Source organism: Gobio gobio (genome assembly GCF_949357685.1).
Source record: "Gobio gobio genome assembly, chromosome: 9".
Lineage (NCBI taxonomy): Eukaryota > Metazoa > Chordata > Actinopteri > Cypriniformes > Gobionidae > Gobio > Gobio gobio.
Genome location: NC_137115.1, coordinates 45,915,259 through 45,927,522, shown reverse-complemented (window position 1 = coordinate 45,927,522; position 12,264 = coordinate 45,915,259). Strand labels below are relative to the sequence as shown.

Below are 12,264 nucleotides of genomic sequence, written 5' to 3'. Positions count from 1 at the left end.
AATGGATTCTGCATGCACATATTTATCGTTGTAAGTGAATAAGTAATAGAAATGGCCAGAGAGGAGAGCTCTCACCAGAGTGTCAGCACTAATGCAAGATAAATCGCTTTAAATTTAGAGCTTTTCACTTCCCTCTCTCCCTCAAAGTCGTTCCATGAGCAAACACTCCTAATTCTGACTGCAATCCTATTGCTCAGTTCTATTTTGGGGCAGTTTTTAACAAATTTGCATGAGGTTAGCACGTAGTCTGGTGACACCCTATTGGGTTTGTAAAGTTTTTCACTCGATTCGTCATGATGCTGCCGCCGAAGCAGAGAGCTTGAATGGCAAAGCCCATCTGTGTCCATCTGGGTGCCAGGCACTGGGCTCACGGCCCTTGCCAACCACAGACTGCCATTTATATTATCAGTCGCGTTGTGGCTCAGGATGTGTGGAACCCTGGCAAGGTCACACCAACATGTTGGACCTTATGGAACCCATTCCGCTCCGAGCGGCAGCCATTTTGCTGTAATGTAGAGGACCATAGGCATGGTAGAAATGAGATCAACATCAGATAATGTGTTAAGTTGTGGTGAGCTCTGAATCAAACTAGGATGAATGGACTCTTCCTGCCACAGGCCTTAGCATCATCCACTATTACACTACAAAGCAATATAGAAAAAGGTTCCTGGGTGGTTACCAGGACAGCTGCATGGATAGATGACAAGAATGTACATGCAATATACAGAACATATAAAAATAGACAGCAGCTCCTGAAAATTGACTCCTGTAACAAATTATCACAGAGAGTAGCGCAACATATCTAGATACCGGCATAATTCGATGATGCTGGCAAATGTGTGGCGAGGCCGGACAGGGTGTTTTGTAGAAAAGTGTGTATGGATTTATAGAAAGGCATGAGGAAGATGCATGCTCTTTTCCAAAATGACAGACAGGATTGTAATACAAATACATAATTATAAAAACCCAGAATGCATGTTGAGTTGAGCAGTGTTATTTTAGTATTATTTAGCTACTATTATAGTATTTATTAATATTCTGAGTTAGCTTTTATTTTTTACATTTTTAATTTAAGTTAAATGTGCTTTTTTTATTAGTTCTACTAAGGGTTAGAAATGTATACTTCAACTTGAATTTATTTTATTTCAGTTAAATGCTAAGGCAACCGTTTTTTTATCCGTTTCAGGTTTTTCATCTAATATTTATATTTTATTTTATTTGATCTCAAGAGTATACATATGGACAGTATGTTTACAGTTCTACCACACGTACATTTACTTACATTTCTATAGACACTGAAACTTACAATATTGACGTATTGACAGCACTAAAATGTAAATTATTACGTATAAACAGCTTTACAGACGTACAAATGTGTATGAATCACTAATCATGAATATTAAAATCGTGGCATTGATATTTTGATTCTATTGTATTTGATTGTCATATCAAAGACTATGTTTTCAGACGCATTAATTAAATGCAGTTTACTCATCTACTTAATATGAAATTATAACATTTCGCTCTGTTCCGAGTGACATCTGCTGCAAATTCGTTTCAAAGGACTACATACTGTTAAACAAGACTATAACCGTAAAAATAATATATTTATTTGGTTTGCCATGGAGCGCAAAAGGGTTTTTTTCTCAGTATAGTTGTATGCTGTGACTGACAATAGAACCATAAAATACACCAAAAACGCAACACATTCCAAAATGCAATCAATTGTATTCATACACAGTAATCCACAAATGTGCGGAACAGACCCAAATTCCAGCCTTTATTCAGCGATCTTCATCTCCATTTTCAGTAGCGACCGTAAAATGTCAAATCCCGCCTCAAAAATTGCTGCCTCAAGAAGCTTTACGACACATTTTATGGCAGTAATATCAAATGCTCATTGGCTCTCGCCTGCTTCGTCACAGATTGTGACATTCCGTGTTTCGGTTAATGTACATTTGAATGAGAAATGCATTTCCTTATAAATCTACATATTTTTAAGAAATGGTTATGGGTAGGTTTATAAGTAGGAGTGGGATTAGTGGCTCAAAATATATTTTTAATTCTATATTGTAGTGTTGTAGTACTCGAGACCAGTCTTAAGACCATTTTTTGACGGTCTTGGTCTCGTCTCGGTCTCGACCACATTTGCACCCGGTCTTGTCTTGGTCTCAGACTAAGAGGACTCAGGATTTTGGTCAAGACCACAACTGCTCGGATACTATAAACTTGCCAGTGCATTGTCTGATTTATTTATTAACATCATTAATGTGACTGGATGTAAAACTTACTGCTTCAGATGCAAGCAATAACTTATTTCTAATTTGATTTATTTATTGTGCCGATTCAGAAATTAATTAGGGATTGTGTCAAAAATGTCACCAAAAATGAATACAATTGCTCACAAAATTCAAGATATTGTTGCAAAAAGCTATTGCAGGAAATCTGGATTTATAACTAATTTATAATTAACCAATATCACAAGAGCAAGAGAGCCGTTTTCACAAATTTGAGCATGACTGCAAACCTGATATTGCTTTAACAAACATTCAATAATTTTTTTTTTTAACATTATCCTCAACATTATTTATGCATTTGTAATTTACCAATTCAGATGCATCTTCTGTATCACCTCTGTAGCGCAAAGTGAAATTTTGTTGTCAATGATTTCATTTGATTGGTAACAGCTCTATACAGTGTCTTATTTAAATTATATTTATTATAAGTAATTTATTATAAGTAATGTCATTTAATTTATTATAAGTTATGGTGGTAATGTGGATCTCTATGAATTTAAGGAGTGCTGGTCTGGCCTTGGTCTTGACTCGGTCTCATCCTGCCTTGGTCTTGTTTTGGTCTCAACCCCTCAAAGTCTTGGTCTTGGTCTCAACAGACAATGGTCTTGGTCTTGACTTGGTCTCGGATTAGGCGGACTTGACTACAACACTACTATATTGCTACTAAAATTGTCATTTCCCTACACATTTCTGTCCATTACATTATATATATAATTTTTTTTATATCGATTAGATACGATATACGATAAGATATACTTTATTGTTTTCTCAGGCTCAGTGTATGCTGCATTTTCAAATCACATAAATAAATAAATAAATCACATTCCTCTATAAAATGGTTGTTTAGGTTTGGGGTTAAGGGATCTAAAATGTATCTATAAAATGGTAAAAGGGCAGAAAAAAATAAATATCTATAATATAAAAGATTCATAGATATTTTACGCTTGCTTACCTTTAAATACGTAATAATGTTTATGTTTAATATTGAACGTTTCAGCATATATTCAAACATACAACAATGTATGTTTTGTACCTGTAAATGTACAAATGTACCTACATATTAACAATGAGACCAGGCTGTTTTATTTCGGCTTCATTTCAATAAACAAAAACGATTTTGAATAGTTTTAGTTAACAATAGCAACACTGGATCAGAGTGTAAAAATAAACCCAAGATGGCAGATTATAAAATGGTTACAAAATTGTTTTGCTCAATATTAAAATTTGTGTTAAACATAGACTGGTGTAATATTTTAATATAATAAAATTGTGATTTTACTTTATTATAATGAAGTAATCCAACAAATAATATAATAATTACAAATAAAAATAATACATAATATAATCAAATGTTTCATTTTAATATTAAATTACCTACCCAAAACTATTACATGACAATTTTGCCCAATATTTCTGATTATCTAAGCAACATTATAGCATCAAACTGAAATTAAATGTATTGCAACCCAAGTCTCTCTATATAGAGCTTTTGAGTAGGCAATTCCCTATGTTTTAGGACAGGGCTCCAGCGTTGTACTCTTTGAGGGGCGTGGCCCACTTCTCATTCTAGTCACACATGCTGTGTGTATGGTCACATGAGATTGTTGCCTCTTTGGTGCTGGGCAGAGTGCATGCAAGTGACATTGCCCATGGACACAGACTTGTGGAATGCATTGAGAGAGAGGCGAAACAAGAGGTTGCCATGGCAACAGGGCCAGATTGGTGAGAGAGAAGAGGAGATATGGGAAGGGAGATATGGAGGAGAGAGGGCTGTGCATAGCTGCATACAAAGACGGACAGACAGAAGTGAGAGGGAAAGATGAAAGTGGGAAGCTGAGAAGGTATAAAAGCAAGAAACAGAGACTGAGAGAGAAAGGAAGGCCAAACAGATCTATAGAGGCTAGGTTGTTCCAATAAAAGCTTCACACCTCAGATTAAAAATGTGTGAGCCAGCTGGCCTCCGCAGCCTGGAGGAACAGAGGGCTGAAGAGTTTGTGTGGATGCGTGTGAGTGATCTGTTCTCAGGAATAACGTATACATAATGCATGCATTTACATTTAGTTATTTAGCGATTTACAGTGAGGAAAGTGTCATACAGGATCATCTTTCTATTAGGGCTGTGCAATTAATCGAATTTCGATTTCGATTTTGCCTCCCAACGATCACCAAAATAGTACAATCGAGAAAAAACAATTATTTTGTCTTGCGTTCTGAATGAAACGCGCACGCGCTCATCCGCCCCTCCCGAAGCCACAAACTTTCTCAGATCGTGAGTCTCGTGTGCATATCATCCGGAATTTAAAAACTCTGCGCGAGTAAAGATGGCAGAAGGAGGGCAGTTACAGCAGCGTTTGGTGAGCAAAAAAGGCAAAACCAACTCCGTTGTCTGGGAACAGTTTGGCTTCGAGGAATCAGACGACGAGCAGAAACATGCTACGTGCAAGATTTGCTACATGGTAGTGGCTGCAACGCAAGGGAACACCACGAATTTGTTTAACAACTTGAAAATTAAACAGAGTGACCTATGACAATCTAATAAAGAAACAAAAACTGACGAGAGCAGGGATGCCGTGTAAACGTCATTTTTTCCCCTCATATTTTTCAAATAATTCTCTCTTTGTAAACTTTGTTCAATGCATGCGAGTGCTGCCGTATGTTTGAATATGACAAGTCGTTTTCACCGTCATCACCCGGGTTTAGTGCCACAAGACGCGAATGAGAAGCCGCGCGCGCTGTGAGAAAATGTATCTCTGTGCGCTCATCCAAGAGCGCGCACACGTCTCACAGCGCGCAAATATTGAGTTCTCTTTCAAGTCTTGCTCTTGAACGGACAAACTCACACAAAACGTATGTCAACATGTCCATCTTGATGAGTATCCTAGCAGACATAGTCTGTATATGCCTTAAGTGAACTTTATACAGTCGAGAAAGACGACACATATCCGATCATTAGGTCTTAAAGGGGCAGTAGCCTTTACTGCTGTCGTTTTAATGTCAAACAACAAAAGACAAGGACATCACTCACCGCTCTTGATTGAATAGCTTTTGTAAGTTTAATAGGATTCATCTTTAATTTATGCACTCAAATATGCAATGTTATTTTACATTTGATACATTTCTGTACCTGAAAACTAATGTTAGACGTACCTGAAAAGCATATCTAGCCGAACCATATTGTTGATCTTATTTATTTGTGGTTATCATTTTTACGTGAATACTTTTATACTTTGATTTGAATATATGTTATATTATTTATTTTAATAGTTCAAAAAGTACAACAAATGTTACAATTTCAATTGAATTGTTGAATGGTGTATTTTTAATAAATACAACATTCCCAAAGTCATGTGAAATAATCGTGTTACATAATCGTGATTTCAATATTGACCAAAATAATCGTGATTATGATTTTTTCCATAATCGAGCAGCCCTACTTTCTATATAGCTTTGGTACACTTCACATACTGTATACCTCACATATTCTGATCAATTCCTTCCCTTGGCAATAGACAGAACTAAGCCCACATGGAATTGGTGCACAAAGAACTCTGTGAAGGATCTATGCAGAATTCGCTCAGGGCTGTATAGGAGGAATGTTCGGGGTTCAGTACAAGTTAAGCACAGCTGACAGCATTTGAGTACAATAAAATTTGTCATTCCTTTTCTTTAAAAAAGAAAAATCCGGTTTATGGTGAGGCACTTACGATGGAAATGAATAGGGCCATTCCTTAAACAGTATAGCCACCCACAAGACAAGCAATGTGTGTGTGATAACATGATTTTAGTGTATAAAATGTTCATAAAAAAAAGAAAAAAGATCGCTTAACATTTTTTGTAAAGTTATATCCAATTTCCAGCTTTGTTGCCATTACAACATAATGCTGTTAACCATAAAATCAATGTCATTTTTCTGTAAAATTATTTAACCAGCTTTAAAGCTCAAATAATACACAGGGAATGGTTTTATACACTTTTAAGCTTAAAGGGGGGGGGGGGGGTGCTGTTTCATGCATACTGAGCTTTTTACACTGTTAAAGACTTGGATTCCCATCCTAAACATGGACAAAGTTTTTTTTTTTTAAAGTTGGACGTTTGATGGAGTATTTCTGTGCCAAAAATACTCCTTCCGGTTTCTCATAAGTTTCGGAAAGTTTTTTTCAAGTATGGGTATATGTGACATCAGATGGGGCGGAATGTCCTTGTACGGGCCGTACGGGCTCTTCTCCCGGAAGGGGCGCGCGCGCGACTAGAGCGAGAGGGCAAACGCTTTAGGGAAGCCAGCTGCGCTGCAGTCACAGGACTTCACGAAATCAACAATGTCACCAAATATGTGTGTTTTGGTTGTCATGGCAAGACAATCATGTTTTTCCGGAGCAGCAACGGAGTTGTGCAAGTGTTTGTTTGTTCCCTGAATTTTGGTGACAATGGTTTATAAACAAGGTACAGTTCAACTCCGGATTTGTAGCTCGTCTAAGATGCTGAAAGATGGAGCAATCAAAGCGATTAAGGTTCACGTCGTGTGTTGGTAGCAGGCGGTGAGTAAAACTGCTTCAAATGTCTGTGTGTTGTTAGCTATCGATTCCATTGTTTTTCTATGTAAACATACATAGCTCAACGCAATAGCTGTGCGCGCTCGTCATTCTTTAGCTCCGCCCAAACGATACGCCCCCAGCCGCTCTGCTTTTTTCGGAAAGACTCGGTACAGCGTATCTTTCTTTTAGAAATATAATAAAACTAAAGACTTTTCGGAGCTATGAAAGATGCAATACTACTCTATAGGTACTCAAGAGATTGATAATGAGTGTTTCATTCACTTTCATTGTAATTTCCTTGCTGTAACTTTGGGTTTTGCTTTTTTAAGAAAACAAGGGATGAGTCAAACATTATTACAATCAATTATTTTCTTTCTTTTTTTGGGGGGGGGTCAACATTGTCACAAATGCTGTTGAATGAGCGTAACGTGTACTGAACCCAGAATAATCCCTTAACTGTAATATTCCTTTATCTGTTTAAATCAGAATTATGCCAATTGTGCCCCTCCCCAACAAAAAACAGCATAAATGCAGAAAAGTCTGATTCCATGTAGTCACATTCAAACACACTTACACATTATGCCCCATCGCTATCTGTAGCCTCTCTTAATTAGGTACATAGATCTGATGCCATTTGATTACAATACAATTTATGTCATTCCTTTTCTATGCCCTTCAAGGCCGGCTTCCTGAGATGTAACTCATCCTGTAAATGAAGACGTGTTCTATTTTTCACAAGAGAAAATATCTCAATCGATGGCTGCTAGATATTTCCGATGACTGTTCCCTCTATACTGATAGCTTTGGTTTGATTAAAATTAAACATTGCTTGCTGCTAAAGGTCAATGAGTTCACGGACACTGGCATTATAGTGAGAGAGCTTTTGGGAAAGGGCACAATGGGATTATGAGTCTTATATTGTCACTGATAGAACGCATTAGCAGAGAAATCTTAAACTGAAGCTTCCCATCAGCACCAAACCATTTTACTTATGTATTAGGCAGAGGGAAACGATATCTGCTGTGGCTGGATCGACATTTACCACATCTGTTATACTATAGATTAGATTACTGGTTGTGTCTTTAATGCATCTTTTGTAGAACGATTGTTTCTTATTAAAGGAATATACAATGTTCAGTATAAGTTAATATCAATTGAGACATGATGTTTTTACCACAAATATTAAGTTCTACTTGTCCCAAGCAAAAATATGGGTTCACAGTGAGCCACTAATCTGTACACATCAAAATGCTCAATGTTTCAACAGTATAGCCAAAGATGCAAACTATATGTGTGTTAAAATGATTGGAGTTTGAAAAATAAAACTCACAAACCTGTATAAAACTATATCCAATTTTACAACTTTGTTGCCATGATAATGCAAAACTATAAAAATTATTCTTTTTTTTACCAACAAAAAGCTGAAACAGCTCTACAGCTCAAATATTACAATATGTTTTAACAGATATTAATACTTAACAATTTTACAATAATACAATAAGTTTTAATAATTACTATATTATATAATTTATGAATTAGTTTATATAATCTCCACATTGCATGACCCCATTTACTTCCATTGCTCTATTTTTATACCAAATGTTAAAAGGTTTGAAGGTCTTTTTAAAACCACATGTAACCTACCGATTTCAATTCATTATAGTTCATAGTTGCTAAGGCTACAAGCCAATGTCATTGACCCATGCCATTCGATTTTCCTGAATCATCTTACACTTATATATTTGTCTTGCACAAATGTTCTTGGGTCTCGCTTTAAAGTAAAGTGAAATTACAGCTGACCATGAATGTTTTAATTATAATCCATGAGGTTATAGTCGCAATGGGAATGCCACTCCTTAACAAGGGTTTAAGCTTATCAGGGTGTGTGTTGTACTCACTTTACGCTCCTTGTCTCCATACTCCAGCCCCAGTGTGTCCATGGCACGCACGATAGCAGCCAGAGACTGGATGGTGTTGCTGTAGACCACTGGCTTGTACTGCTTCACATCATCCCCAGAGAAACCATCCTCATGGATAATCCTACACACATAACATAGGCCATGTTAGAGAGCTGCAGTTTGTGTGTGCGTTCGTGTGTGTGTTTGTGTGTGTGTGAGAACATCCCCCTGGCCGGAGGAAGCAAACTCCAGTCAGCAGACAGGGATCATGCCCTATTTCACTAAAATGTTCACCCTGGGCAATGTGGGCATCAGTTCTTCTCAAGATCACAAACCACACAGGACACTTCTTTAAAGCCGCAGTCACACTAGACTGTGAGCATGCGAAATTTCTTCGGCTTGACCTAGCTATGATGTTAATACTAAAGCAGAGGAAGGTTGGGGATGGAGGTAGAAAGCCAACATAGTGATGTTCAAGCATGTACAGATAGTGATGCAATATGTCTTGTTATCTGTGTGTCACGTCTTCAACAGGACTGCCGAGCCCTGCTCTCAATATTGATAAATTTAATTAAAGTTTGCTTTATCCCCATTAAAGTTAATATATGCATAATTTCCAAAGTCAGTGAGTGACAATTAGATGTAACATGATCTAAATCAGAGGCACTCAACTACATGAGACCAAGATGACCAAATACAATGATAGATTATAATCGTTTTAATGCAAAACTGAAAGCTATTCAGACTACATTAGTTTACACAAACATAATTTGTTATTTTAATCTCGTTCAAATCAAACATATTCCAACATTGTGTGTCACGCAACCTCTGTAAAATATTAACAGAGCAAATTCCACAGAGAAATCAAACATTTTGCTTCCCTTCATTGAATATCTTACAGTGACTGCCATAACTAACTAACTTTCAGGGTGAAATATGTAGTGGTTCAAACATTGTTGACATCTCATATAAACACACATTATCGTCCAATAGTTTCTACAACCTATTGGCAACACTCGCTTTCAGAAAACAAACACTCTCTTCTTAGTAATTACAGAGATACTAATACCATCCAGATCAATATATTTGACAGTAGCTGATGTGTCAGCCAGTCAGTAAAATAAATAAAAAACTGTGTTGCACCATTTGTTAAAGGTGCCAATACATTATGTTATGCAAAACAGTTCAAAAAAGCAATCAAGGACCTTTAAAGTCTGGATGACGCATTCACACAGGCATTCTCGTGATAAAAAGCCTACTTCAGATTCACATTGTCAGTGAATGATATTGGTGAGATGTGCAGTAAATTTAAAAGCACACAAACTTTTTCATTAAGTATACATTCATAACTACGCATGTAAAAAAGGCCACATGTTGAGTGCCTTCTAAATGATAGATACAAGAATTAATAATGATTTAACTTCACTAGTCAAATTGTTACATTTGCTGTACCCACATTTGCTGTACCAAATAGCTATTGTTTCCCAATGGTGTAGGTCGTTTATCTTCATTTTTGTGCTATTGAAAAACCAGTGGAAGGTAAAGTTTTGTGATGAGGAGGGGGTTTTGATCATCACTTTCAGTGGATTACAGCAGTAGCTGTGTCTCTATCATCCAAAATTGTGTTGGAGTGCAGCGTGTCCTTTGTTGATATCCAGCTGCGTCCTTGTCCTCCTGATTCATAAGGTATGTTGTATATTGTCGTGGGTCATACCGTCTCTTACTCAGTGCATTTTCCCTCACTGACTCTTCCATTTAATATTTGAACCTCATCGCCCATTATATGCAATAAAATGCTGTTATTTCTGCAATAGACAGCATGCCTGACTTTGATCTGGGGAAAGTAGAGCATTCAAAACAGCAGGGATTGGTTTCTCGCAGAGAATATGACCCTGCTGGAGCCAAACCACAAAAGGGGGCCCCAATGGCACTAGGTTCTTCTGTGGCTAAAACCCCTAATTCAATTGATTTAGCTGAAATTAGGTTTGGACATCTGTCGGTTCTGCAATACTGAAAGATGGCAAGTCATTTTTAGATCACGAGGCTTTGACCCCCTTTTCAAGTAATACGCATGCACATATTATATGCATTTCTTTGATGCATAATGGCATTGTCTGGCCTAAAAGCTAAAGCCAATGAATTATCACATCAGCGCTCGGCTGGTCTTAGTAAATGGTGTTAGCGTGGCATGAGAAAAGCCAGACAGACTGGCAAAGCCTGGCATTATGCAGACCCAGACATCACACTGGTTTATTAGACTGGTGCCAGAGAGAGGTGTGATGAAGCATGTGCTTGGGGATGATATTTTTGACCACTTGTATGCACGCACAAACACAAATACATACACACAAACCCAGATGACCTGAAGGCTGCTACCTGTCTATCATTAGCTCACCATTGCACTTGCTGTGAAATTATAGTTCTAAACCAGTTTATAATTCATTTTATAGAAGCGCCAGTAATATTATTGAATATTTTATTACTTTGTAAAAAATTGTTTTAAGTAATTAATCAAAATAAACGTTTGGAGCTTCCATAATTAATCTTAAGTGCTTAATTTGTTAACTTAATTTGGTGTACAAACTAAGTGTAAAAAACAAAGTGATGTTCAGTTTTAAACCATTTAGTGTCTTTGTTGAGGAATAAACAAATATGTTGTTTTATTAATGCCACTGGTGGTAAAATTCTAAAATAATAAAGAGATGGTTACTTAGACCTTAAAAAAGATCTAGAAAGTTCTGAAATATTAATTTCCTGGTGCTTATATCAAAATAATCTGAATCACAATAACACAAAAAAGATGCAATCAAAATAAAATCCTGAAAATGACCACTTGAAATCAAATGAATCAGACGAAACTGAACTGGGTTATAATAAAATGTTTTGTTTTATAATGATTCATCTGTTAATATGTTTACTTTGGCAGCAGTATAACTGTTCCTTTATTGGTAAAAACATCTTTATATATTTCCATTATGAGCAATTCAAGCTTCTTATCCAACAACAGCTGGTGCTAGCAAACCAATAAAAAACCAATTGAGATTGTATGGCCATTCCCAGAATCTCTCTCTATATACACATATCTGTTTGTCACTCTCACTCTTTCACTTTTCTCAAATGACCACTAAATAATTCAGGTGATTAAAAAAAAACAAATGTTTAGGGTCTTTTGAAAGTCGCAATATAAATAAGGACATCGGTTTTTGATTCCCGCAGGACGATGGAAACATTGATCTGTTTCAAATGTGAGACACTGAAAGTAGACTCTCACTCAGAGGGTTCCTATTCCAGTCGACCTGGCAAAGACCAAGGACCTGACACAAACACACACACACAAACTTGTTGGGTTTCAATGTTTTATGGGCACTTTCCATAGACATAATGATTTTATACTGTGCAAACTGACTATTCTATCCCTTAACCCTAAACCTACCCATCACACTTTTTTACATTTTCAAAAAAAACTCAAAAAACACTTAGTATGATTTATGAGCTGTTTTCCTCATGGGGGCCAAAAAATGTCCCAATTTCGGAAAT

The 12,264-nt window shown here is 36.7% G+C and overlaps 1 protein-coding gene across 2 annotated transcripts in view; it reads right to left on the bottom strand.

Moving 5' to 3' along the window:
- Nucleotides 1-12,264, bottom strand: part of gnao1a (guanine nucleotide binding protein (G protein), alpha activating activity polypeptide O, a) — a 117,891-nt gene that overhangs the window by 75,908 nt on the left and 29,719 nt on the right. For both annotated transcript variants that reach the window (XM_079825174.1, XM_079825173.1), the window contains exon 3: nt 8,728-8,869. In XM_079825174.1, coding sequence (XP_079681300.1) covers nt 8,728-8,869 — 142 coding nt within the window. The remainder of the gene's footprint in view (nt 1-8,727; nt 8,870-12,264) is intronic.